This window comes from Penicillium crustosum (genome assembly GCF_028827405.1).
Source record: "Penicillium crustosum strain IBT 35664 chromosome Unknown utg000001l_segment0_segment0, whole genome shotgun sequence".
NCBI lineage: Eukaryota > Fungi > Ascomycota > Eurotiomycetes > Eurotiales > Aspergillaceae > Penicillium > Penicillium crustosum.
This window is the reverse complement of record NW_026623122.1, coordinates 5,630,837-5,657,644: the sequence shown is the minus strand read 5'-3', so window position 1 is coordinate 5,657,644 and position 26,808 is coordinate 5,630,837. Positions and strand designations below refer to the sequence as shown.

Below are 26,808 nucleotides of genomic sequence, written 5' to 3'. Positions count from 1 at the left end.
TTGGAGGTTAGATGGAGCGGTAGCGTAGAGTAGAGGAAGCCGGAGGAACGTTGGATTTGTCAGAGGCCCGTAGGAGGGGCTCTCCGCGGGGTGAAATTGCGACTTTCAACTTTCAACCTTCTCGCACTCCGATCTTCATCTTGTCGCTTGACACTTGCGATTTAGATTTCAATATATCTATATCCCAAGTTCTCATATATTCTTCCATCATGAAGTTGATTCTATCCAGTTCGTAAGTGGTTTCATTCGATGCGCCTCGAAGCAAAGTCACTCAAACTTCACAGGAATATTATGCAAGCTGGACGGCAATCCGTCATTCGCCAGCCTCTGACCCAGAAATCAAATGTTGAGCTAATCAACTCACTTCGATCCAACTTCCTTGCCTCGCAACAAATCGAAACCTCACCGGCTAACGGCACCGAGACAAATGGTCACTCAGCCGCATCGCATCCGCCCTCATGGACCCTACAGACCAAAGATGGTCTCTATATCCCCGCGATCGACTTCTCACAGCCCGGTCTGTCAGAAGAGCGCGACCAATACGATATCACAGTGAAACTATTCTACCTACCGGGAATCCCGGTGTCAAGGCGGTGCGCGCACACCAGAGAGGCAATTGATCTGGTATTGAAGGAACTACACGTCAAGTCTATCGATCTACTGATCGTCTCGTTCCCGGGGATTCTGTTCGATGCAGACGACGACAGCGAAGAAGAAGACAACGAAACGAGCAACGGTGAACCGGACGACTTCGACAGCCTGGTGCAGACATGGCAAGTGCTGGAGTCGCTGCATGAGCAGGGCGTAATCTCCCAGCTGGGAGTCGCAGAGTTCGGCAGCGAACGCTTGGCTCGGTTCCTCCCGCATACCAAGGTTAAGCCCTCGGTCGATCAGATCAATCTTAAGGATTGCTGTGTCGTTCCTAAACATTTGATTCTCTATGCGAAACAAGAGAAGATTCAACTCCTCACCCATAACGATTGCCATGATATTCTTCCTGTCGGCACGACGCGGGAACTGCTCGGTCCCGCCGAGAAGAGCGGTGCGGGCATCTTGGCTTCGTCCCCCGAGGCCAATGACGGTATCCAGGGAGATGTCGAACCGCAGTGGGTAGTTAAGTACACGGCAGTCGTCAAGGATCGCGGAGTAGTCGAGAACAAGGGGTATTTCGCGTCGGCTGATGTCGGCACATGTCTCAAGGACCGGTCATGAATGCTTCTTTTTTTTTTTCTTCTTTGCGTCGTCAATATGGATATTTGTCGTGACAAGCGTGGCGTTTCTTTTTTGCTTTTAAATCAATCATAGCTGGTGTGGGAGGTTGCATCCATCTCTAAAATCAAATGAGACTGGCTTAACCAAGCATACTCCTCTTCCGCCCTCTCAGGCGCACATCCTCAAGCCTCCTCAGCGCAGAAACAGCCCCCTTGTAGCTATCCCGGTAACCCGCAATCAACGCATCAAACATAGGCTCCGAGCGCGGATGCGTACTCCCAATCGCCCGCTCCAACACATATAAATCAACAGCCCGGTCCTCATCCTGATTACTCTGCGACGCAAGACCGAAATCAATCAACACGACATCGCCCTCTGTGGAGGGCGAGCCAGCGCCATCAACAGCACCACTTGCATCCGCAGGTGGTCGCAGCATGAGGTTACTCGTAGTCAAGTCTCCATGCACAACACCAGCCTTGTGCAAGACACCGATAGCAGAGCCCATTTTCTTCAACAAGTCGCGCACACGCGCTTCTTCGTTCTCGATCTGTGACGAATCCAGCGAGCCTTGGTTCTGCTTCATCCATGCTTCCCACTGCTCGAGAACTACCCGCACGACAGGCCCATCAATCCATTCCATCATTAGCCAGGCACCGCCCCACCCGCCTTCTGTGCCGCCGTGTCCCTCCCAGTCCAGGGCTAGGAGGGCTGGAACGCTGACACCCTCCCGTACCAATTTCGCCAGGCATCGTGCTTCTGAGGTTATCCGTTGGCGGGTGAGTCGGCGGTCGAGAATTGGGTGGCGGTAGGGTTTTGAGGGACGGATCTTGAGCGCGGCGGGGATGGAGGGGTTGAGGGAAATGGTTTTGTAGAGGTGGGCTTCAGCACCTTGGGTGAGGAGGGTTGGTGGTGGTGTGGTATTATTGAAGGGGGAGGGGAGAGGAGGGGGTTTATATTCTTCCATTGTAAGAGAGTTGAAGAGGAGAGGTGGAAAGGTGGGAAAGGGAAAGGGATGAAGTGTTGAAGTGAAGGAAAAAGTTGTGGTGGGGCGGATTCTCGGAGTATAACCAGTTGTATACATAACCAGTTGGGATTATTTGGATGTTGATAGTTGGATTGAATATATTAATATGTATGTTGGTATCTTAATATCTTAATATCTTAAATACATGTCAATTAATCAAACCAGAAGCAATTTACATGTAAATTAAAAAATAATTTGGAGATCATCAATGCATAGTATCTCATTATGTGGACACATGAGTTCACAAACCCCTATATGTATACCCCTTTTCTCAATACCTCCATATTAACAATTAAATCAAAGCAGATGAAGGTCAGGCCGCACATTAGCCAACCGACAAGTACCCTGATACATCCTCTCAAGAGTCGACGCCATTACCTCTAGATCAGTAGACTCTGCCGACCAATGCTTCAGCGTCCGAATCGACAACCTCACCAAAGCAGTCCAATTCACCGGTAACCGCACCTGCCACGTAGTAGGGTCCCGAGATGCCTCAAGTTGGAATAAGACAGCCCCGAGAATGTGCACAGCACAGGCGAAGCTAGCCCGGACCACGTTCCAGATCCACTCATGTCGGAACTGATACCAGTAGCTTGGGATGAGTATGACGCAGTTGTCAATGGCCTTTTGCGCCAAGTGGAACACTTCGGCCCACAATTGATTGTTCTTTCTGATGAAAGTTGGCATACCCTGGAAATGCATTGCAAGGTAGAATGCTGGTCGGTAGATCCTCTCCAGTGCCATGTGGTACCGACCGCGGAAGAAGAACCTCAGGTCTGGATTGTCTTTTGCAGACTGGATCCCCGCTAGCGAGATTTCGTACCTTTGGGAAGAGAGTTAGCAAGGCGAGTCGGGGACATTTAAATTGTGTTTGGGGGACCTCATGGCTCGGGGCTCGTGGCTCGTACCATGATGTTACAACACGCTCTGCGTCCATGGTTTTTCTTAGGAGATCGGGGATATCTTTGGTCCAGCCTTTCTCGCCTTGACGCCACATGTCAGACACTATGTCATTGGTGGTTCGACGATTACAGATAGACCCGATGTAGAATTTCCAGCCTTTCTCTTCTTCGGTGCCATCTAGTTCAAAGCCTGGCCTGACTGCGAAATCTTCATCTTCCTCCATTTGGTCATATGAGGAAGGAGACCTGTGCGAGAATTTGGGGAATGGGTCTGAATAGCCTAGGCTCTCAAGACCACTGCTCCAGAGAGGGAGCTCGCTCTGCATCTCACTATAGGCCATACTTAGTTGGTGATCACATAAAAGCCCGGTGTAAATAACCTACTGTTCCGCTTGGATACACGACCAGTACAGTCTGGACTCCAGATTATGGTAATTGTCATCAGCGGTCCACTGTTCTCTACACAGCGACCGCAAACGAACTTCTAATCTGCAAGATGCCTGCTGGTAACAGAACCAAGCCTGTAGAGGTCGTATGGCATGTCTATGGTAGCTTCCAGCAAGAAGGAAGCACTGAATATCTGTTGGAGAGGTATGCAAGAAACCGAATCTCTGTTTTGCTGCGTGGAAATATGTTTCAGCCAAATCGAGATTGGCATCGGACATTGGGGGCGCTTGGAGTCCATCCAGATTCGCTGGCATGTCCTCTGACAGTGGGACAAACTTCGATGATGTGCACGAAGCTAAGGCACACGCTAGCAACTAGAGACATGATTTAGCTCAAGTGGGACTTGGAATTCCTAAAAAGGAACTGACATACCACTTGACACGAGGGGCCATCCCATCCAAGACCCTGGACAGTGACCTCCTTGGCATAGCGGTCTAGACTGTCTAGATCGACTATCGGGTTTCTTCGGTGGCATAGTAGGAAGTACTTCCTGCAAAGTCTAGGGATCTCATCGACAAAGCTTCCGATCCCCACCTGTCGGGGTGCCTGCATACTGCGGGGCTGGTTATCTAGCGAGTCGAGGAGAAAGGATCGGATATGCTTTTCGGCTTCGGTGATGACCTTGTTGAAGATGGGCCATCGGAGCATGTTCTCCCCGGAACTAGCCATGTAAAGGATTCGGGGATCATTATCGGCTCCCCGATCATCGACACTACCAGTGCTGGTGCTAGGTGGATTGCTCCCCGGCAATGACTCGGCTACGGGGCTAGGGTTCTGCATAGCCAACTCAAAGAATCCTTCTTTGAGCGAACGAGTCGAGCTGGTGGAGCCTTCGGATTTGAAGTTCTCCAGCAACCCGGCGATATGATTCAGTCGTTGGAGCACCTCATTATTCGATGGGTTGCTAGGGTCAAACCCAACTCTAAGAATAAGGTCAATGCTTAGTGTGTTGTCCTCCCCCACCACCATTCACACCCATGGACAATGAAAATATCTTACTGGTTCTGCTGTGGCGATGTTTCGGGATAGTTGCACTCCATCCCCTGCACAGCGCAGTAGCTACAGGTCGGCCTGGTGTTGTCACATCGAGTCTTGCGCAGCCGACAGGTCTGACAGGCTGTCGGGGCTCGTGTTCGGATCTCGCGCTTCCTAGGGATTCTTGGGTTGCCAAACTCCATGGTCATCCACAGTGCAAATCCGGGTTGTTTTTCGGGGAGGCCGGGGAGATAGATGAGGGGATATGTAAAAGATTAAGTGCGACCCACGGATATTCAGCTAGAAATCAATACTTTTGAGAAAGAGAGACGATCCACTGCCCAAGCAGACAAAGAAACATCCAACCCACCGAGTGCTTACGGATGTGGCGTGGCCAAATAAGGCAATGGGTAACAAAGAAACTGTCGAGGCGATGTGATGGCCAAAGGCTAACACCCATGGCTGCCTCAGGGGTTTCACGATGCTGATTGGATGATTCACTCCCTGGTCACTCCGGACATGGGCTGTGTTCTCTGTGATTTGATATCTTTGTTTTTCTTTTCCCAGTAAAGAGCTCCCCGGCCCTTTGCTCTGACCCTAAAGGGCCCACGAATCTCCTATTTCTGGAATATATGAATATCTCTTTTCGGCTGGATGCAGCTGTTGGGGGAAAAAGAAGGAAATATTGGTGATATTCCCAGGTATATTTGGGTATTCTGATACGGGAGTACCTATAAGTAGTGAATCCGAGACATTCCGTTGAGGGATGTTGTGGACTTCTTGTACTTTGTGTAAACAAAAACAGATAGAATCCATGGATATTTGAATATAACCTGAGAAGCTTGTCCCTAGATCTTTCTACAGTCGTGTTGGAAATTAGCTTCACGTCCGTACACACCCCCCGAGTTTTGGTTTGTTTCTTGAGGATTGTGATAGGTTCGAACCTTGGAAGTTGTGTATACACGGGAAGTATTTGATGCCTATTATATAGCCCTAATAATCCCACCCGTGAACAATATAGAGGATCAAAGAACATAAAACATTGAAAAAAAAAACTATTTGATCATAACGTCAATGAAATTCACCCGCTCAGCTAAGTACATGTACAAGCCTTGTCCACAAGGCCAAATTCTTAACGCCGAAATTAATGCACAGTGTCACAAAGTCAGTCACAGAGTCACAGTCACTTTCATCGGACCTTCCTCTTGGGTTTTCTTGTCGGAGGTGCCTCACAATATTCAGTCCATGCATCTTCAAAGACCGTCTTTCGTGGGCCAATCTGGCCTTGGTAGAAGTTTAGCTTACGCACAACCTCCATAGCACCGGTACCCAGTGACACCGTCTTGCCCATGATAATACATTCCGATACACCCTCAATGAGATCGGTGCGACCGAGACCACCGGCATCGAAAAGGTGATCCGCAGTCTTCTCGAACGAAGCAAGCTGAAGCACCGAGTCACGCATCTTAGCCAGACCGAAACGCGTAATACCGAGCACTTCACCCTTGTAGGTCATCACGTCGGCCAGAAGCTGCATGTGACGAGGATCGATGTCCATGTCCTTCATGACTTCACTGATTTCGACGACGACCGTGCTTCGAGCGGCTTCAATACCTAGAACCTCTCGCGCCTCCATAATGTTGTTGGTCCGAGTCCGGAGGCCGTCCACACCCATCGTAGTCATACACTCCCTCAATCCGTAGCCTTCCACGAGCAAGGTGTTCGTAGTCGAGGTCTCGTCCGTGCGAATAATAGCACGGGTGGCACGTGGGTGACCCAGGATTTGGATGTTAGGAAGGATACGCTTCAAATGCTTCAAGCGGAGGAAAGGATCAATGCTGGTGGCGGCAATCTCCGTCTTAGAAAGAGCCGCCTTGCTGGCCGGATCAAGATCCATGTGGACCTTGATTGAGGCTTGCTTGCAGGAGAATTTGAGATCACCGCCCTTGAAGCGCTTGTTGGCCTTGATCGCTTCAACGATCTGTGGCGTCGTGATCTCCAGCGCCAGATCCTCGATAGTCTTCCAGTTCAGAACAACCTTCAAGTAAGCATCATCGGGGGACCAAACCTCCGTGATGGAATGGATGACGTCGCTGAGGAAGGTCTTTTCAATGCGTCCTTTCACAATACGGGCAGCGATGGTGCTTTCTTTGTTGACCAGTTCGCAAGCCACGACGGGAGTACTGATCTCTTTTGAGGCGTTGATAATTTCCTTGATACGAGGTACACCCTGCGTAATACTCATTCCGGCGACACCGGCGAAATGGAAAGTTTTCAGGGTCATTTGCGTTCCGGGTTCACCAATGGACTGGGCACCAACGGCGCCCACAGCGTGGCCGGGCTCGACCTGGGCTTTCTTGTATTTCAACAAACAAGCAGTAATAAAAGCCCTCAGTGTAGTCTCTGTCAGCTTGCCTGTATGATCCAAGCCCTTGCGACTCCGCTGGTCGGACGGGTCAATATCACCACCTCGAGAGATCAATTTGTCGGCTCTCTTTTGCACGTATTCCTGAATTGAGTCAAGGAAATCGCGGGCACTTTCGAACTGATCAATACCGTTATCGCTGCGGTCCATGTACGCCAAGTCATTGCCGAGCAAGTCCTTGCGGTTTAGCTTCGCACGTTCCTTTGAAAGCATCTGTTCGCAGACTTCCATCATTTCCATTGGCAACAAGCTTCGCTCATCATTGTTGTACGTAGTAGATTCCGAATGAATGAATGTTCGATCGAAGTGGACGGGTTTGGCTTTACCCTCCATATCCACGGGATCCAACTTATCGTCACCATACTGGAACTGAACAATGGCAGCAGACGAGTTACGGACCGTGTCGTCATACATCGATGACAAATCTTCGAGAGATTTCATCAAACGACGAGACATATAACCAGTCTCAGCGGTCTTGACAGCTGTATCGACCAGACCTTCACGACCGGACATAGCGTGGAAAATGAACTCTGGGGGCTCCAGTCCGGAGAAGAAACTGTTGCGAACGAAACCCTTCGACGGAGGCTGTCGTGCATTCTTCGGGAAATGCGGTAGGGTACGATCCTGGAAACCATCCTGTACACGCTGACCACCGATAATTTGTTGACCGACAAGGGCAACCATCTGGGACACGTTGATACTAGAACCCTTGGATCCGGAAGTGGCCATGATCAGGGGCGAGTTGTACTTGCTCAGCTGCATAATACACTCGTCACCAGCTTGCTGACGGACCTTACTGAGAATACCAGAGATCTGGTTCTCCATGGTTTGCAATTCATCACATCCAGGATATTTCTCCAGAGTGCCCGCCTTGTACTTAGCAATGACGGCATCACACTGCGAGTACGCTGCCTCAACAAGATCGTTTTTCGACTGAACGAGCCCTGCACTAGGGTAGACATCTCCAATACCAATTGAAAATCCGATGTTAGTGAACCATCGGGCGGACAGTTTTGACAAACGGTTCATGCCCTCGGCTGCTGCCGGTGGGCCGAAATCTCTGAGCATAATGTAGAAAACATTGTCTTTCTTTCCAGAACCAATTGTAGACTTGTCCATGACACCACACATGACCTCCGAATTGCGGATGACTAGCCAGCCATCATTGGGGTCCAAGTCCTTGGGACGACCATCCTTGGGCATCTTGAACTCACGGCAGGCGGCGTCCAAGTTAACCATAACAGGGTCAGATTTGTTGGGGCGCATAAGAATGTTAAAGACTTGTTTGCCAGTCCACATCATCTGGGGCTTCAATACTGATGGTGGTGGGAGATCGAATCTCGTTTCAGGGCCAAGCATATAGAGACAGATCTGTGTGAAGGAGGCACGATCATAGAAGTTGTCTTTGCTGCTCAACACGTAGGCGGCACTGATGAAATCCTGGATGGCAGAAATGATGGGCTCTCCGTTTTTGGGTGTGGCCAAGTTGTTCTTCACACCCATGAGTTCCATCGCTTCTGCTCGGGCTTCTTCAGTCTGTGGCACGTGAAGATTCATCTCATCTCCGTCGAAATCGGCATTGTAAGGGTTGCAGACACACTCGTTCAATCGGAAAGTTCTATGGGGTCGGATTTTGGCAAAATGGGATAGAATACTGAGCTTGTGGAGGGAAGGCTGTCGATTGAACAGCACAATGTCTCCGTCTTCAAGATGACGCTCAACCAGATCGCCTTCTTGCAGCGCATCGGCCATACGCTGAGTGTTACTGTACTTCAACATCTGTCTGAATCCAGTACCTTTCTTGACAATCAAGTTCGCTCCGGGCCATTTGTTGCTACCATTGCAAATCCGTTGCTGTAGTTTCTCCTTGTTGTATCTGGTCACTAGTTCGGGATAAGTCATGTTCTTTGCCACCAGCTCCGGAACAGCGACCTCATCAACTCGCAAGTTGGGATCGGGTGAAATGACAGTTCGCCCAGAGAAATCAACACGTTTTCCTGACAGATTTCCACGGAAACGACCTTGCTTTCCCTTCAAGCGTTGGACGAAGCCTCGGATTGGCTTTCCAAGATCAGCTTTGTTAAGCCCAGGCACATCGCTATTGATGTAGACAGCAATTTGAAGCTGCATGTAGTCCCAACACTCCATGATTGTCTGAACTGGAGCGCCCTTAAGCAGAGCATTCTTAAGATTGATATTGCTCTGCACAATGTCACCGAGCTTGGCGGTCAAGTCATCTTCTGTAGATGCACCATCTTGTCCCACTGAAGGTCGAATGCAAACCGGTGGAGCTGGAATGAATTGCCAGAGGAACATCTCCGGACGAGCCTCCTTTGGATTCATGCCAATCAATTCACAGTCAGAGTCGGACATTTTCTTGAATAGTTTAAGAACGCGAAGGGGGTTCATGTCATCCTGCGCCTTTTTGAAGTGTTTTTCGACCTCTGGGTTTGCGCCTCTTGCTTCGAGGAAAGAGTTATCAAAAACATCCTTGCTGATGGGTGTTTGCTTTTTGACAGAAACCGAGACATTGAATGCACGGAATTTGTCGTGGGTAATCTTCAATGCACTTGTACCAGTCTTTTTCACGACACCATTGATCGCTCCACAGTATGTACATTGACGGGTTTTCCGACACCGCTCGTTGATGCGCTTTGCGATCTGGGTCCGGCGGAGGTTATCAAGGCCCGGTCGGCGCATATCGCGAAGGTAGGCTCGGCGCTCCGCCTCGGGGAGCAGAATGTTCGAACATTCTTTGCAAATTTCCTGAAGGATCGAAATGACGCGCTTGAAATAACCGACGTGGAAGGATGGTAGGACCAGTCTCACATGGCCGAAATGACCATTGCAGTCTTTCAGGTTGTTTCCACATGTAGCGCAAGAATCGGTTTTGTTCGAGATACCCATGCGCTGGTCGAGAGGTCCATTCGAAACGACCGTTCGCGTCTGGTCCAAGTCGAAAAATTTTCGGTCAGAAACTTCAACCACTGCTTGGCCGACAATGTCATCGTTGGTTCTGGAAACATAAATCTTCATTAGCGATCAAGTCTGCGACAAACGCTTGTGACAAGCACATGTGAGTGAACTGCGTACAAGACACCAAATTTCAGTTCTTTGATCACTTTAGGAACACTGTCAATGACCTGGGCCTTGCCCAGGTCTACCTGCGCACCCTCTGGAGGCTGCATGGCCGTCGTCAGATGCGGAGCATGGCAAGGTGACTCAAGGCGATGCGATCGGCATAGGCGGACTTCAGCCGCTCGGAACACGATTTCAGGCTCGAAGAAGAATTAAATCCAGTATTGTGTTCGTCGATTTACAATCAACAGCCACAAATCCTGAGCCAGGGTGTTTCGGCACAATAAAGTAAACTGAGAATGAGCAGAGGAAGAAGTTACATGGCGGGGTTTGACATGAACTTTTTTTCTGCCGGTAAAGCTCTCACCGCTTGGCACAAGTGATCTGCAGCTTTGTAGAAATGTCTCTAATATAAAAACAAGAATAGTCGGCCACTTATGCGGCCTTGCCATGTCTTTTTATTCGTCTTTTTGGTCGTCTTTTTAGTTCTATTTCTAGATGTTTTTTGTTTCTCTAAATATCTTGGCTTTCTTTTCAAGCCTCCGAGGTAGAGCGCGGAAAAAAGCGGAAAGAAGCTTGAATTTGTGAAATGGACTTTTCCATGAATAAACTTTGATATCTCAGAAATAATGTTATACAGTGTATTTGGTTGCTAATTTACATGTTTATTTCGCCAAGAATGCTTGGAAAGCTTTGTGCTCAATCACCACATTTCCAACTGCTCGCAACCTCTTGCGGCCTTCTTTCTGCTTCTCGAGCAGCTTTCTTCGCCGACTTACATCACTAGCATGCAATTTTGCCAGCACGTCTTTTCGGTAAGGCTTGATAGTCTCACGAGCAATGATTTTCTTGCCAACAGCAGCTTGGATGATGATCTCGAAAAGCTGCCGGTCAACATGCTCCTTGAACTTGGTTACCCAAATTCTGCCTTGTCGGCTCACCTGGCTCGAGTGCATAATCCGCGTTACAGCGTCCACTGGCTCCCTGTTGACCAAGAGTTGTAGCCTGACAATGTTGCCGGCTCGCCATGCAGATTCTTCGTAGTCCAGGCTGGCATAGCCCTTGGTACCTCCTTTCAATTTTCCAAAGAAATCATCAACCAAATGGGCCAGCGGCAGCTCGTACTTCATAATGACTTGAGTCGCTGTGAAGTATTCAATACTTTGTTGTTCACCGCGGTTGGCCTCGCAGAGCTCAATCACCTTTCCCAAGTACTCTTCTGGGAATGTCAAAGTGACCAAAACATATGGCTCTTGGACCTCGGCAACTTTGAGTCGTACGCTATCATCATCGGGAAATTTGGCGGGATTGGTGATAATCTCTTCGGTGCCATCTTTCCACACGACCTTGACTGGTACGGAGGGTGGTGTGATGATGATACTGGCACCATGCTCTTGTCGTAGACGGTCTTCAAACACAGAGCAGTGAAGGGTTCCCAAGAAGCCCATACGGAAACCGGCGCCTAAGGCCTCAGAGGACTCTTTCTGTACTGTGATGCTTCGATCGTTCAAGACTAGCTGGTTGATGCTGTCCTCCAGGTGCTCGAAGAGATCCGCATTCACTGGGTATACAGCCACAAAGACCATTGATTTTGGCTCTTCGAATCCAGGCAAAGGCTCGACGATTTTTTCATAACCGACTCTTGTGAAGGTGTCGCCAATCTTGGCCTCCTTACTCCGCTTCATGCCTGGGTTAAAGTAGATGTACCCAACCTGACCTGCACGGAGAACGGTTTGCGCGGTCTCAGTCGGATACATGATGCCGACTTCACCAACAAAATATTTGAGACCGGTAACGAAAGATATAAGCTGCTGACCTGCACGCACCTCACCGTCGAAAACACGAACCAACAAGATCACGCCCTTGTAGGAGTCGTACCAGGAATCCACGAGGAGCATACGAAGTGGTTTCGTAGAATCGCCGATAGGTCTAGCATACAGTTAGTACAAAAACCGCACTTTGGGAGGGCACTAGTTAAACCTACGCCGGGATCTTCTCTACCACCGTCGGAAGCACAGCCGGAACATTCAATCCAGTCTTTGCCGAGACCATCACCGCATTTTCTGTGTCAATCTCGAATGTGCTTCGTATCTGCTCCAGAGCCCGCTCTGGATCTGATGAGGGTAGATCGACCTTGTTGAGAATGGGAATCAACTCGAGGCCTTGCGCAAAGGCCAAGTAGAAATTGGCGACTGTCTGCGCCTGAACGCCCTGACTGGCGTCAACCAAGAGGATTGCTCCACCACAACTGGCATAACTTCGCGACACTTCAGCACGGAAGTCCACATGACCAGGTGTATCGACCAAATGTAGCAAATAATCCTCTCCTTTATGGTTGTAAATCATAGTACACGTCTGTGCTTTGACTGTAATTCCTCGCTCTCGCTCGACATCAAGTTTGTCCAGAACTTGCTTGTTCGTGCCCACCTCAATCGTACCGGTCAATTCGAGTAAACGATCGGAAAGTGTGCTCTTGCCGTGATCAACGTGTGCAACAATGCAGAAATTGCGAAAACGTTCGATTGGGATTGCGGCGATTCTCTTCTCAAGGTCGACGTCCAGTTTCATGGGTGTCGTTTTCGGACGTCCATAGTAGATCGTAGTAGTAGAGAAATTCCTTTTATAACTATACGCAGAAAAGACAGTTGGTCGGAGGCTCGCGGCCTGGCATCTCGGCGCTGCGCTCAGCCATCGGCCTAACTGCAGACATCCTCGCATCGGGACGTCTACGGTGGCATAGGAGGGGCTGATGGTATGCAAGCGTCGAATCGAAGTGTATCCGCGGGGAAATCGATTAGCGCTTCAGTGCTGGTTGGTCTCGTCACGATTTGCGGAGAAAAAAACGGACGCGCGGGCGGGCGGTGACTGTTTATTGCTGCGGTGACCACTCGACATAAACAAAGCTCTACCTTTCTTTTCACCTTCAAAGTCCTCATCTACAAGCTCATCATGCCGGAAACCAAGGAGAAGTCAAAGGTGCACAAGCTGTCAATCAAAGGTTTGCACCCATCGTCTACTTATGTAGTTCTCGTGGTTGTACAAAGCTTACAAGATAACAGGATCGGCCAAGCTTGTCTCCGAATTCGTGAGTCGCCCGTGTGGTTGCGTCAATGGAGTTCGAGTACTAACAGTCTCAGTTTGAATACTCGATTAATTCAATCCTGTAAGTTGCTGATCGCACTCGGTCCAAAACACTGGCTGATCGCATCGGGTATTCAGCTTCCAACGAGGAGTCTATCCCCCGAGGATTTCACAACGTAAGTATGCTCTCTCAACTTTGCCTGCTACAGTACAGCAAGCTAATTGGAAACAGGATTAAAAAATATGGCCTCAATATGCTGGGTTCGTGAACCGTGCCGTACTTAGATCGATGTCAACGACCCTAACCTCCTAGCAGTTTCGGCCGACGACCAGGTCAAAGCCTACATCAAGAAGATCATGTCACAGTTGAAGGAATGGATGCAGGGAGGAAAGATCTCGAAGCTCGTGGTAGTTATCACGAGCAAGGAGACCGGTGAACATGTGGAGAGATGGCAATTCGACGTATGCATTCGACACTCTCCCATCCGAGCCTGTGGCTAACTATAACCCGATGGGATAGATCGAAATCTTTGGCAAGCAATCCAAAAGCAAGAGCTCACAGAAAGCCGGCGACAAAGAGAACAGTACACCGGGGTAAGTTTGTCTACTGCAAGCTTATCATGATCATCCCACTAATCTAACATATTTGTCTCAAAGAGAGGCAAAACCCGCCGAGCCTGTCGAGAAGACAGAAAAGCAAATCCAGGAGGAGATCCAAGCCATCTTCCGCCAAATCACCGCCTCTGTCACCTTCCTCCCCGTCCTTGATGGCGACTGCACCTTCAATGTACTTGTCTATGCCGATGCTGATTCAGATGTGCCCGTGGAATGGGGCGACAGTGATGCCAAGGAAATTAAGAACGCAGAGAAGGTCCAACTGAGGAGCTTCAGCACAAACAATCACCGAGTTGGGACTCTGGTCAGCTACCGGCTGGCGGATTGAGCTCTTAGTGGCACATTATGATCAAATACGAAGGATACTATGGATTGGCGTTTCGGGAAAGGATCAAGGACTTCTTCCACTTATCATGCCGGAAGTCTTGATATTTGTTCTCAATCAAAATCAAGGCCTCTTGGTTGTATCATGTCTAGTATAAGACCAAGGCAGGCTCTCTCGTTTCGGAAACCACTTATTGCAATGATCACCCCCATCATAGCGGATTAGATGCAACACCACATTTTCCAGTCCCAGATGGGAAAATATATCATTTTCCATTCCAGGGGACCAGCCTCGTTTTACCCTTTTGCCTACCAGATCCGAGTTCACTCCGTAAAGATCTTCTCTCCAAAGCCCAATCCCATTCATAGCCTCCCCTCGAGTCAAGGTCTCTGCTGGAGTGATGTCCTCTGGTGGATTTATGCCTATCACAGCAACTTTATGCGCATGGTCTTCTTGTTCCAGGCCAATTGGGACGAGTCCCACGGCTGGAAAGTGGCACTGCATGAATCGAGCGCGTTTAAACTCGTGCGTCACAACTGTGACTTTCTGTGGGTAAACGCCTGTGTATACTCGGAACTGTATTATGGAGAATAATAGGTTTTGGTATGAATCTGTCGCGTTGGTTTCTGCGATGACTCTTGATGGGTCAATTGAGGAGGAAGTGGACATTTCTTGGAAGTAGCCATTGTCTCTCGCCAGATTCTATGTGTTGCTGTGAGTGAGCTTTCTGAGTGGTCGGTTTTAGGGAATTTGGGCCCCTTACGAGGTAAGATTGACCTTCACTGAGTTCAGTTCTGGGCTTTTTGGTAGGTCCTCTGTACGATGGATCAACGAGAAGAAATTGAAAAAGATATGATAAAATCGTCTTACCCAGAAAACACAAGCAGGCTATGAGGGTCTTCTGCTAGAGCTTTCAACCCGGCTTTGACATGATCGGTGAATGTGGGTGTTTCGCCCTTTTGGAAGGGCTCAATCAGCCTGCTCGGTGTATAAGGTGCTGTCTTCCTATAAAGAGCATATTCGGGTCTCACTAACCACTCATCTTCTGAGGCTCCAAGATGTGAACCTCCGGTGTAAATAGCATGACAGCAAACAATAATGAGGTGATTGCATATAGCAAAGTCAGCATCTGAGTTGGAGACCATATTGGTGGATTTTGGTGGATTTAGCAAATGGCTTGGAGCTCATCACAATGTAAGACATAAATGACGCTAATAAATTATGGGTGATTATTGGGAATTATGTTGGTGAACAACTTCATCCAAAGTCTTTGATAGTTAGAAGACAAGGGCGGTAAGGACGACCCCCTGATTTTCCAAGACATCAACCTTCACATCCCATCAATGGATGGATTCCAATCCTATCATCCCAAGTCTCCTGCGGTGTATATTCTTTTTCTCTCTATATGGATTTTGCCATTCCAAACTATGTGGTATGAGCCCCCAAGCGGTCAGCACTTTGTCTTCCTCCGTCGTTAAGTCTAGCCAAGCAAGTAAGTCCTGCCGAGTTTCGGACTTCTGCTTTGTCGAGATCGGAGTAGATTCCAAGTCGGATGGACCTATCGGTCTGGTCCATTGTTGACCAATCTTCTCTTCATTGCCTACATGCACAGTAAGGGTTTTTTTTCCTTTAAGTCAGGCCAATTCATATACTCTTCGGGGTAGATAAATACGGTGGCCTTGAGGCTTGGGCTAACCCAGCAGCTATTTTCTTGGGCTTCATGGCCCCGGTGACTTTGAATGGATTCCCATATTCATGAGTCTTCATAGCCAACCCTGTGAGCCGTGAGGACGGTAGAAACGAGAATCACCACCACTAAGACGATTTGCGTGTACAAGGCTGCCATCCCGATACTAATGACATGTACCGCAAAAGCGGCCCAGCCTATCCATTGACACGCCTGGTATATGTATCGGTTCGGTGGCTGGGGATTGGTTGCAAATGCCCATCTCGGTATATACGCGGGGACTGCAAGAGTGACAATCTTCGCCTGTCGTATACAGCCTTGTCGACTGTCTTCTCTGGGGAACTGCGGGACTGTGATATCCGAATAAGCAAGGAACCCGATAAGAACTATTGGAAGAATAAGTTTCAAGAACTGGGGTTGCCTAGAACGCACCGTATCTTCACCATCGTGGCCTTGATCTCCGGGCGGGAAGGCGACATGCTCCGGGTATTGCTGTGCAGCTGGCGCTTTGAGAATAACTGTCTGTATCGTGAGGATATTTTTCGCATGCGCAGCTCGCTTGGAGAGCAGGTTACACGTAACGACTGGTTGAAGATCAGCTTGGCGAGTCAGGGCGATGTCAACTGTACGCGGTTTGACCACCTCAAAAACAAGCAGTCTTTTGCCTCTACCTCTTCTCCTCCTCGTCTGTGGCTGACTGGGCCCATCAGACTTTTCCCCTTCGCCTTGGACCGAGAACACCCAAGGTATGTTAATGTAGCTAATAATGGGCATCTATATATTCCATGGTGGATATGTATATATTGGTCTATTTGCACTTTAATATTGAATAAAAAAAACATTTGCACATATATTCTACTATTCTAGTAATTAAATATCGTTCCTATCCCAATTCCTTCACGCTGTTTGAATCTCCCAATATCACATGATCCCACATTTCATATATCTGTCCATCATACATCTTACACACCACAATATCACCCCATTGTACTTCTGATCAACTCATCTACTTGCTCATGAACCCGTTAATAAACCTGCTATCAAAAAAATTGGTTGTGTAGTGTAATGGCCATCACTCTGGTTTCTGATACCAGCAATCCTGGTTCGATCCCGGGCACGACCTTTCTTTTTGTCTGATATTAATAGTAACATCAGGCAAATATAGTAAATTTTTATCAAATTGTTAGATTGTCGACAAGTCAACTATAACTATAACACATATCAAACCGAGGCCGTAGTAAAGCAACCACGCCTCTAGCATATCGACCCTCTCCAAGATAGTCGATCTTCCTGAAACTCCTCACTCTTAACAAACTGCCTTAAAACCGAATACACACTCCGCTTGATAACCACCTCTATCATTGATCCGACGTTTCCTCTACTAAGACTAAGAGATGAAAATGAAAGAGACCATTGAGCTGAAGATATTCTTGGCTGTGAAAAAAAAATGATAATGATATCCTAATTGTACATTTTTGTCATCGCCCTCAATCCATGCGCCATAATACCAGCTCCCAGATATGGGGCCCTTCGCTGAATGCATACGCGAAGCGAGAAACAAAGGCGAGACAAGTAGAAAGTAAAGGAAAACGCCTGAACCCGGGGGCATGCAAAGGATTTTAAAAAGGACAAATCAATATGTGCCGACCTCCCAGACCGATGAACGCCAACTAGAGAGTTCTAGTTGTAAAATGCATGTCCATGACCCAGTACAAGATAAAGAAGAAAGAAAGAAAAAAGAAAGAAGAAAACCATACACCAACATAGTAATGCATAGATGGGAGAAAGGAAGATTGTACCAATGTAGAAAACAGTAGTACAAGGGTATCTGTCGAAAAGGAAGCACGTGGCGATACATGGTGTTGATTTAGAGAGGATCGTGGCGGAAAGTGCAATTGTCGCCTTTGCGACATTTGCCCTCAGCCCAGAATCTGCAGGCAACGAGTCCCACCTTATACTGTTTCAAAAGAGTTAGCCAATTGTTCATCATAAAATGCTGAATCCACATTGTACTTACAGGCTTGGCCTCGTTCGTGCCAACTCTGGTCCGCTTTGAGCGGCTCCATGAATCTGAGTTTGATTGGTCGTCATAATAACCCTCGCGGCCTCGCTTGCGCTCTGGGTCTTCATAGTCATAGCCGTGCTGTTGGAATGGGAGAGCACCAGCTTGTTGATTCTGCCCGCCGAATTGGGCGAACATGGCGCCGAGGTTCGGTGCCATTGCTGATTGTGGTTGCTGGGGCTGGGAGTATGCAGTTGGCGCCTGCATTTGTTTCATGACATTCAATATCGCATTGAAGTCAAGGCCTTGAGGCTGAGGAGTGGGTACTGGTGGAGCCGGGGCGACCTGGGATTGAGGTTGTTGCTGACGGAACATGTTGATAGTCCTCTCGAGATCCGGCATGACCCCGGGTTGAGTTGCCTGCGGTGGTGGGATAGGCTGCGCCTGGCCAGGCACACCCTGGATGATCTTGAGCAAATTGGAAATGTCAAATCCACTGTCCCCGGGAGTAGGTTGCTGCGGTTGCTGGATTTGTTGGGGAGCCGCAGGCTTGGGGTTCATATAGGAGTAATAACGCTCCTGGCGGACCTATAGTGCATTGGTTAGTGTTGAATCATACTACTCTTAGAAGTATAGCATACCTTGACCATATCGGGCAACTCCCCGAAAGGCAATACCTCAGTAACAACCTCGTCGGGGTCAGGAGTCGGTGGCTCCTTGGGTGTGTCAGGCATGTCGGCAGGGGAAGTGTAGAATACCATCAGGGTAGTAGATTCCCGATGTTCCTGAGCCTCTCTCTCGGGGCTCGTTGGCAGTTGAAGGCCGCCGCGTTTGATGAAACTGCTGTCTTTTGATTCCTCGAAATCGAAATCGATCACTATAATGGTCAGTAATAATCCGAGGTATATTTGGAGGAATAACCTACTCGAAAGAGCATAACCATCTTGGAATACGGTCTCGCGAATACCACCAAGATCCTCTTCTTCCAGCTCGTCCAAATCTTTGTGAAGCTTAAGAACACTACCTTCACCTTTAACATCTCCCCGTGAACGCAAGGACCCGTCGCCGGGACCTAATTCTTCGTCGGGGTCGTGGGTGAATAGTCGAATTTCAGTAAGAGCATCATCTGGCTTCCAGGTCACGCGAAGTTTACGGCGCTCTTCTTTATGTAACCTCTTTGCGCGCTCGGCTTCAGTCTCCGGGGGCTGGTCTTCGGCAGGTTTGGGAGATGGCGCCTGCTTTGGCTTGTTCAAGTCGGCCATAATGTCACCAAAAGAGAAAGCTGGTTTCGGGGCTGGTGTCTTTTCCTTTTCAGAAGCAGCACTATTTGAAGGGTTAATACAGGTGAGTCTCGGAACCACTCTCCCCATGGGTACATACTTTGGCTTTGCTGCAGCCGCAGCAGCAGCCCTATCCGCATTTGTGGTCCCGGGTCTCTTCGACGCTGAGCTTAAAGTGCCAAAGAGACTTGTTGGTTTGGGAGCGACGATATTGGGTTTAGGGCGCAGCACCGCAGCGCCTGTTGCTTTACTACTTTGTGCTCCCTTGGCCAGTCCATTGCCTGGTGTAAGTTTATTCGTATCCTTCAAGCTGTTGGCAACTGCCATTCGTTTTGCGCCAGGTTGTAGATTGTTATCCGCTTCGCGGGGGCGCTTCGCTCCAGCGTCTCCCTTGGGCTGGTCCGCTGGAAGGCCCTTTGGATGCTCTTCTTTGGTAGACTTTTCACTCTCCTGTTTACGCTTCGTAGAGGCCGCGGCATTGTCCAAGATCTTTTGTGTGAGGTCCTTAAGCTGCTGGCCACCTTTCTTGAGGAACTTGGGCAGCAACTTGGAAAGATTGGTCTTTTGCAGCATGTCTTCGGTCAAAGTTGAGAAACGCGAGAAGAGCTTATTCTATGTTAGTCAATTTATTCGACACAAAGATAAACGGCAAACTTACCTCAAGCAAATTAATAGTCAGAGTCCCAGCAAAGTCTGCTGCCTGGAAACGGTCGACCAAGAAGGAATATAGAGCTGCCACGATCATAGGGTGCTCTCCCAGCCTACATGAAATTAACAATCAGTCATTTGAGCTCAATTATGTCAATGTTTCAAGTTTTGCCACACAATGCTGCAAGTTAAAGCCAATTTCTAGATAGCAGCGATTCCACTTCAATGAGGTTCACAGATGACCTCCCAGGAGCATATCTGGAACTCAATATGATAGGGACCTTTTTGCTCCATCTGGTATTCTTATATGTGTCCAGGACATGCATGTATAATCAAGCCTTGCCACCGGCGAATGGAGCGATGGCCCTTTGTTCTAGCCCGTGACAGTGCTGTCATATCCAATGCTTCCAGGAATATTTATAGGTGTTCTCAAATAGCTTGAAGATTTTTGTGGCCATCATAACCAGATAGAGGGGCGGGGTGAGATATAGGAGTTGGGATGGGAGAGGGATACATACTTATCAACAATATTGGGATGACCCATTTCCAGTGTTGTGGTCGCAATTTTGTCCATAATTCGACGTTGCGAAATGACCCTTTCTTTAAGCTTGGTTGCTTTTTGGTTGTCGTCTTGGTTTTCTGCTAGTTTCATCGCCTGAACTTGTTCCTTCCATGCATCTCTCAATGATTTGACAAGTTCTTTGTAGGCTACAAGCGCACTCTTGACCTTCTCAGGACCAGGCCATTTGTTCCTTGGTGACCATACAGCTTGAAGGGTATCGTATTGGGCTGCAGCCTCGGGCTCAGTCGGACGGGTCGGAGGGATAGGCGACGGCTCGTCGGGTGCTTCAATCTCAAGATCAGATTCATCCGAACTTTCACTTTCTGATGTAGACACAGTTCCTATTTGACCATTTGCAGAGGTCGTCTTCGTTTGCTGCTTGTTATGAGCTTCCTTCTTATTGGTGATTACAACTTGCGGTACTGGTAATCCTAGGAAAGTCAGTGTTAAATTCTAATGCAATGGATCTCAACTGGTTTGGACATACCTCTAGGGGGAAGCACCTGGTTTCCAGTTGGTGCCATTTGCGACTGAACTGAAAGATCATGCTGGTAGTAATTGAATAGCCTGGCCCTTCCGAAAATTAGTAGATGTATTTTGAAAAGACACAAATCCAAGTAATAGCTTACTGTTCACTCTCTTGTCGTTGGAATTCCGCAGGGATTCTCTGAAGAAAGTTATTTGCCAACGAAGACTGCTGTTGATTGAATGCCTGCGGGGTAGAATTAAGGAACTGGGGGTTAATGGTGACATTCGGGTCTGAATCGGCGTAATCGTTGGTCAGATCAATTGTGTTTTGCTGCCTGGGGTCAGAATCACGGTCACCATGAAGGGCATTTCAGGTCATCTTACCAGCATTTCTGAGGAGTAGCCTTGAGGTAAAGGGTACGAAGAAATTGGTGGCTGAGGTTGTTGCTGTAGTCGTGGCTGTATCCTCTGCTGCGCAGGTGCTTCGGGGAAAGTGTCTGGCACCGAGATGTGTGGGTGTTGTGGATGGAAGTAATTTGGCTGGTATGAAAATGACGGAAATGCCGAAGATTCGGAGGCACTCAGGGGACGGGAGTCAAAGGACATCTGCCCTTGCTGGAATTGAGTAGCTTGTGGATGTATTTGATACTGGGGCGAAGCTCCATATCCTCGTTGCGGTGGCTGTTGCAGAGGATTTGTTTGCTGCCAAGGCTGATGCACCGACGAGTAGATACCATGGTTAGGCTCAGGTCGTGGGGCTAGTTCTCTCTGCTGCTGTTGAAAAACAGGATGGTCCCATCCGATGCCAAGAGTTGTTTGTTGCGATGCAGAATCGTGTTGCTGTTGGGATTGGTGTTGGGGTTGAGATGGCTGTTGAAGCTGCTGCTCGGGATCAGGATAGGTGGGGTCAAGCGTGCTCCAGTAATCTGCAGGTAATGAGGAATTCCCATGAGGTAACCCCTGCATAGGGTTCTGAGCTGATTGCTCCATGGTGTGAGCCTCAGTCGAAGCTTCTCTAAGCTACTATGAAACCTCACGTAATCACGTGCACGCGCCTGTCTGGACAAGCTTGGAGTTTATTTTGCGCTCACCGCCTTTTATTTTGGGGGAAGGAAGTGGGTCGGATGTTCGGTAGGGTAAATATTTTTTCCGGTGAGAACGTGTGATGATTGGATGGTTGTCTCACGACGCGGCAGAACAGGGGCCTGTAGAGCTGCTGGTCTGAAGAATTGATAAGGATTAGACAATTCAAATGTTTGATACGCCTAGAGTGGACTTGAAGAGTTGCAGTATGAGTACCGTCGTACCTTATGAGAGAAAACAGAGACTGCTTTTAGCTTTGACTCAGGATTAAAGTGGTTTATGCCTCAGGCATCAATCCTGTTTCCCCAGTACTGCGAGTGACGGCGTTACCCTTTGGCCTTGCAGCTTAATGACGAAGGCTCCGCAGTTGCGAATACAACGTAGAAGTATTAAGATGGCACAGCTTTTTCAAATCTGGCGCCCCTCTCTTTGTGTCCTTGACTTTGTATCTCCTTCTTTCTTTCTCTCTTCTTGGGCTGTTCCTGTTGTCCCTGGGCTTTTCGCTCTCCTTTCTCGTTCTTAAGTTTTGTCCCAAAAGAAAGTTCTTGCGGAATCACAGAAGAAAAAAGCTCTCATACGAAGAACCACTCTATCGTCGCAGCCATTCGCTTTACGGAAAAAAAGAAGGGATTGGGGAAAGGTGTTGAGGGATGGTTAGAGTAGATGACTTGGATTGAAGAAGAGAGTAAAAGGGACAAAAGCTGCTGGCAAGGCGGTTAACCGATGATACGATGGCATACCACATTTGACCGTAATTATAATATTGAAGGACCTCCATTGGCTTACCGCCATGTAAATTACAGCCCCTGTGTTACATGGCAGAATCAAATCCATGTGATCCTTCGTGTTTGGAGAGTTTGCAACATTTATGTCAGCGCAACGCAGCGGGCGGGATCCATGCCAGGTGGAGCGATAGCAAGATCCCCGGTGTCAACAGTGCAAGGTATATCATCATCCTTCTAAGAGTTGCGCGCATATTTCGGCTATCTTCCTGCGCAACTCCATACATTGTCAAGCTTTGGTTGAAACCGAGCATTTCTCCAATCCCACAATCTCACACAGCGCTGCCAGCTATTGCCATGGCGCAGTCCATGTCCCTCCGGGACCGACAGGTCGGTAAGTGATGCAAGCTGGATTCTTGTGATGAATTGGCCTTTACTAATACCCGGCTTTTAGCATCAATTCAAAAGCTATTGAACCTGAATCATGATCCACAACCTGTTGAAGACAACACTATCGATCAGTCTGGGTCCGGCGGTCTTATCTCGCACTCCACTCCGATCTTGAATGAAGATGGTGACCCGATCTGGAAAGTCTTGGTGTTCGATAAAATGGGCCGGGATGTCATCAGCAGTGTCCTGAGGGTAAATGACCTCCGGGCATGGGGCATAACTATTCATCTGTACGGTTGCCACCTCCCTCTCCCATCCCCCCCTAAATTGGCCCCATCGCTAACGAAGACTCACTCCTAGAAACCTTCATTCACAAAGATACCCTATCCCAGATGTCCCAGTTGTATATCTTGTGGAACCAACCCCCGACAATATCCAAGCGATCACTCGTGACCTTTCCCACGGGCTCTACTCCCCAGCCTATGTGAACTTCCTATCCTCCGTCCCGCGGCCGCTACTCGAGGACTTCGCTTCTCAAATTGCTACTTCTGGTGCATCTGAGCATATTGCGCAGGTTTTCGATCAATATCTCAACTTTGTTGTGGCAGAGCCAGACCTCTTCAGTTTAGGGCTTGGAAAGGATGCATACTACAAGATCAACAGCCCAAAAACGACTGATGAAGACCTGGATGGGATCGTTGATAGTGTGGTTAGCGGCTTGTTCAGTGTGAGCGTGACAATGGGTGAGTATTAATTATATCCTACCTTGGATCATTGAACGAAGATTTGACTGACTGGACAGGTACTATGCCAATCATACGGTGCCCCAAAGGTGGTGCGGCGGAATTGATAGCAACAAAACTAGACCGGAAACTGCGGGACCACATCCTCAATTCCAAAGACAACCTCTTCTCAGGCAACCAGAACGCTTTGCCGGGAGTGCCATCTGCACGGCCGGTACTAATCATCATGGACCGAAACGTCGATCTAGTCCCAATGCTCTCCCACTCGTGGACATATCAATCCCTGGTCCAGGATGTTCTTGAAATGCGTTTGAATCGAATCACTGTGGATGCAGGTGCAGGAGATGGGGACTCGGCCAAGGGCTCCAAAAAGTCCTATGACTTGAACAGTACCGACTTCTTCTGGCAACGCAACGCCGGGGCCCCCTTCCCCCAAGTGGCTGAGGATATCGATGCTGAGCTTACACGATACAAGGATGATGCGAATGAGATTACAAAGAAGACGGGAGCCTCTTCAATTGAAGATCTCCAGAATGATACCAGTGCCTCCGCGCAACATCTCAAGGCCGCCATCACCCTTCTCCCCGAGTTGCGGGAACGCAAGGCAGTTCTTGATATGCACATGAACATTGCCACCGCACTGCTCAAGGGTATCAAGGATCGGCAGTTAGACAACTTCTTCGAGCTGGAAGAGACCATTACCAAACAATCAAAGTCACAGATCTTGGAGCTAATCAATGATGCTTCGAAAGGAAGTGAGCCATTGGACAAGCTGCGCTTGTTCGTGATCTGGTTCCTCAGCACTGAAACTGAGCTCAGCCGCTCGGAAATGACTCAGTTCGAAGAGGCCCTGACCCAAGCCGGTGTGACCGATATTTCCTCTCTTGCTTATGTCCGCCAAGTGCGCGAGATTACCCGTATGACCATGATGACAACAGCCGCTCCAGAACAACAATCCTCCGATCTATTCCGTGGGTTCTCCTCGCTTTCAAATCGTCTGACGGATCGCATCACCTCGGGCGCTTTAGGCGCCAACTTCGACTCGCTCATTTCAGGGGTAAAGAATTTCCTACCAGCGAACAAGGATCTTACTGTGACCAAGATCACCGAGTCGATCATGGACCCAGCTGCAGCTTCAAGCTCTGCTATTGCGAAGACCGAAAACTACCTCTACTTTGACCCGAGGAGCGCCAACGCACGTGGCGCCATGCCTCCAGCATCCGCATCGCGGAACCCGCAGATGCCTGGTGGAATTGGTAGCGCAGGCCCTGGCACCGGTGCCAGTTTCGGACAACGTCGTCAGGCTTTCAGTGAGGCTATTGTTTTTACTGTTGGTGGTGGAAGCATGGATGAGTACGGCAACTTGCAGGAATGGGTTCGCCGAACAAATGGCCAACCGGGCGCCGAAGGTACACCAGCTCAACGTGCGGCACCTGGACACCGCCGAAGAGTTGTCTATGGAAGCACAGACCTGATGAACGCCACTGAATTCCTGTCGGATTCATTGGCCCCTCTTGGTCGGGATAGCTAAGTGTAACTGTGGCTAGGTGAGAGTCGACATCAACATAGAGCCAACCCAAGGGTTGTAAAACATAGTATAATTGAAGCGCCCTGATGTGTGTTTATGGTGTCTAATTGTTATTCTTTCCTAGTATTGGCTGCATAGGTAGCATTCTTGCTCTTTGCTCTTTTCTCTGGCATTATCCAAATCGCACCAATAACTATGTCTATTCAAGCCACGACCTCGAGGATATACCGGACTCCACCTGATGTTCTGAGCTAATCCTAAGGTCTGGCTGCGGTCTCGATTCAAACCATGCACCTGTTTTGGTAAAACGAAATAAACAGAACTCTCTCTCGAGTCGAATTAATTCCATGGCATCATTCTGGAAATCTACGGAAACTCCTGAATATCTGGCACTTGTGGGGTTTAATGTAATCATCTGTCGATTCTGTGGGGTATAGAAGTATACAACATCATCCCGCCTTCTGGGGCAACAGTCTGGAACCGATGCCCCAGAAAAATTGGTTCAATCAGAGCTATTTCCAAAGATGTGCGATTTATATCTTTAGCTTCTTTTCCCCATTCAGCCTCATTGCCTCACTTGGCGAATTCTCCATGGTCGCCCAAGTGATGTCAGGCCAGTATCATCCTCCTGGGATTCAACGCCACGACAAAGGATATAAGAATGAGACTGACCTTGTGCTTTTTACTTTCCAAAAAAAGACAAACAACGAACACACAAAAGAATAATAATTCTCTCTCTATTGAGAACACATCGTCAAGATGACCAATTACGGAGACACCTGGTCTACGACCTACGATACCTACGACACCGCAGGATCAACCTACAACCCTTCGGGCTCAACCTATGATACTCTAGGTTCGACATACAGCCCCACGGGGTACAACACCTACGGTACAAGGGACTATAGCCTTGGCGCTGGCGCAGTGGGCTACGGTTCAAATGCAACTGCTACGACTTATGACACCGACACCGGCCGCGGCACCACATCATACGACCCCGCCACCGGTGCCTACGACCAGCATCTTGATTACAGCACCCCCACTGGCCGTCGACACCACCGTGAGCGCGTTAACAATGCTGGTACCTATCGACACCGCGACGTTGACCGCTTTGATGACGGATCTACTCGCGTCCACAAGGAATACGACAATCCAAACACTGGTACCAGCTACCACCGTGACTATGAGCGATAAACGCGTTCAGTGATTTGAATGCGCGTTGGGTTTGGACTTAGGCTTGTATATAATCGGCATGAGACCACGAACCTTTTATATGAATCACCGAGACGAAAAAACAGATGAAAAGGAAAAAAAAAGTTGAAAAGCGTCAAAAGACCAAGAAAAAGGGCCTAATTTGATTGTCTGTGCTTTTGCTTTTAGTGGTTATATTGCTATCGCATCTTGTCTCTCGTTTCCAGTCTGTCGTTTCGGTATGTCGTTTCGGTATGTCGTTTCTGCATGGCTTTACTAGTCTGGTTTCATTGTTGGCGAAGGTATGGCTTCAATTCAAATCAGGCAGCAAATGAAACAAATTAGGCAAATATTTAACAATTCTTTGTTCTTTTTGTATATCGTATGTTGTATGATGTGCTACCGAGGTTTATATCCATG

The 26,808-nt window shown here is 48.6% G+C and overlaps 12 protein-coding genes across 12 annotated transcripts; 5 read left to right on the top strand and 7 right to left on the bottom strand.

The window, feature by feature from the left end:
* Positions 1 to 209: 209 nt before the first annotated feature.
* N7487_002126 (putative gamma-cysteine synthetase regulatory subunit) lies at positions 210 to 1,212 on the top strand (the record flags this gene model as incomplete). The annotated part of the gene is made up of 2 exons (XM_056869873.1): positions 210 to 232; positions 285 to 1,212. 2 exons carry the CDS (start codon positions 210 to 212, stop codon positions 1,210 to 1,212), a joined length of 951 nt encoding a protein of 316 aa, XP_056734657.1.
* A 139-nt stretch (positions 1,213 to 1,351) lies between these two features.
* On the bottom strand, positions 1,352 to 2,176 carry bud32 (serine/threonine protein kinase BUD32; the record flags this gene model as incomplete). The annotated part of the gene is made up of 1 exon (XM_056869872.1): positions 1,352 to 2,176. The coding sequence occupies one exon, from the start codon at positions 2,174 to 2,176 to the stop codon at positions 1,352 to 1,354; it is 825 nt and encodes a 274-aa protein (XP_056734656.1).
* A 357-nt stretch (positions 2,177 to 2,533) lies between these two features.
* N7487_002124 (Zn(II)2Cys6 transcription factor) lies at positions 2,534 to 4,769 on the bottom strand (the record flags this gene model as incomplete). Its single annotated transcript, XM_056869871.1, has 5 exons — positions 2,534 to 3,059; positions 3,145 to 3,468; positions 3,523 to 3,899; positions 3,958 to 4,507; positions 4,585 to 4,769. 5 exons carry the CDS (start codon positions 4,767 to 4,769, stop codon positions 2,534 to 2,536), a joined length of 1,962 nt encoding a protein of 653 aa, XP_056734655.1.
* A 980-nt stretch (positions 4,770 to 5,749) lies between these two features.
* N7487_002123 (DNA-directed RNA polymerase III core subunit RPO31) lies at positions 5,750 to 10,173 on the bottom strand (the record flags this gene model as incomplete). The annotated part of the gene is made up of 2 exons (XM_056869870.1): positions 5,750 to 10,001; positions 10,079 to 10,173. The coding sequence occupies 2 exons, from the start codon at positions 10,171 to 10,173 to the stop codon at positions 5,750 to 5,752; spliced, it is 4,347 nt and encodes a 1,448-aa protein (XP_056734654.1).
* A 555-nt stretch (positions 10,174 to 10,728) lies between these two features.
* N7487_002122 (GTPase GUF1) lies at positions 10,729 to 12,631 on the bottom strand (the record flags this gene model as incomplete). The annotated part of the gene is made up of 2 exons (XM_056869869.1): positions 10,729 to 11,992; positions 12,048 to 12,631. The coding sequence occupies 2 exons, from the start codon at positions 12,629 to 12,631 to the stop codon at positions 10,729 to 10,731; spliced, it is 1,848 nt and encodes a 615-aa protein (XP_056734653.1).
* A 381-nt stretch (positions 12,632 to 13,012) lies between these two features.
* On the top strand, positions 13,013 to 14,087 carry N7487_002121 (spindle checkpoint protein MAD2; the record flags this gene model as incomplete). The annotated part of the gene is made up of 8 exons (XM_056869868.1): positions 13,013 to 13,061; positions 13,123 to 13,148; positions 13,201 to 13,226; positions 13,283 to 13,324; positions 13,377 to 13,405; positions 13,461 to 13,606; positions 13,665 to 13,738; positions 13,802 to 14,087. 8 exons carry the CDS (start codon positions 13,013 to 13,015, stop codon positions 14,085 to 14,087), a joined length of 678 nt encoding a protein of 225 aa, XP_056734652.1.
* A 120-nt stretch (positions 14,088 to 14,207) lies between these two features.
* Positions 14,208 to 15,229, bottom strand: N7487_002120 (DUF218 domain protein; the record flags this gene model as incomplete). Its single annotated transcript, XM_056869867.1, has 3 exons — positions 14,208 to 14,786; positions 14,848 to 14,899; positions 14,955 to 15,229. 3 exons carry the CDS (start codon positions 15,227 to 15,229, stop codon positions 14,208 to 14,210), a joined length of 906 nt encoding a protein of 301 aa, XP_056734651.1.
* A 195-nt stretch (positions 15,230 to 15,424) lies between these two features.
* N7487_002119 (uncharacterized protein) lies at positions 15,425 to 15,806 on the bottom strand (the record flags this gene model as incomplete). The annotated part of the gene is made up of 2 exons (XM_056869866.1): positions 15,425 to 15,684; positions 15,737 to 15,806. 2 exons carry the CDS (start codon positions 15,804 to 15,806, stop codon positions 15,425 to 15,427), a joined length of 330 nt encoding a protein of 109 aa, XP_056734650.1.
* Positions 15,807 to 15,945: 139 nt separating this feature from the next.
* N7487_002118 (uncharacterized protein) lies at positions 15,946 to 16,645 on the top strand (the record flags this gene model as incomplete). The annotated part of the gene is made up of 2 exons (XM_056869865.1): positions 15,946 to 16,517; positions 16,639 to 16,645. The coding sequence occupies 2 exons, from the start codon at positions 15,946 to 15,948 to the stop codon at positions 16,643 to 16,645; spliced, it is 579 nt and encodes a 192-aa protein (XP_056734649.1).
* Positions 16,646 to 17,638: 993 nt separating this feature from the next.
* Positions 17,639 to 21,721, bottom strand: N7487_002117 (uncharacterized protein; the record flags this gene model as incomplete). The annotated part of the gene is made up of 10 exons (XM_056869864.1): positions 17,639 to 17,728; positions 17,789 to 18,361; positions 18,415 to 18,650; positions 18,699 to 19,096; positions 19,154 to 19,659; positions 19,712 to 19,814; positions 20,220 to 20,694; positions 20,751 to 20,836; positions 20,893 to 21,062; positions 21,116 to 21,721. The coding sequence occupies 10 exons, from the start codon at positions 21,719 to 21,721 to the stop codon at positions 17,639 to 17,641; spliced, it is 3,243 nt and encodes a 1,080-aa protein (XP_056734648.1).
* Positions 21,722 to 22,893: 1,172 nt separating this feature from the next.
* sly1 (syntaxin-binding protein) lies at positions 22,894 to 25,200 on the top strand (the record flags this gene model as incomplete). The annotated part of the gene is made up of 4 exons (XM_056869863.1): positions 22,894 to 22,930; positions 22,991 to 23,216; positions 23,287 to 23,669; positions 23,729 to 25,200. The coding sequence occupies 4 exons, from the start codon at positions 22,894 to 22,896 to the stop codon at positions 25,198 to 25,200; spliced, it is 2,118 nt and encodes a 705-aa protein (XP_056734647.1).
* A 756-nt stretch (positions 25,201 to 25,956) lies between these two features.
* N7487_002115 (uncharacterized protein) lies at positions 25,957 to 26,391 on the top strand (the record flags this gene model as incomplete). Its single annotated transcript, XM_056869862.1, has 1 exon — positions 25,957 to 26,391. One exon carries the CDS (start codon positions 25,957 to 25,959, stop codon positions 26,389 to 26,391), a length of 435 nt encoding a protein of 144 aa, XP_056734646.1.
* Positions 26,392 to 26,808: the final 417 nt, after the last annotated feature.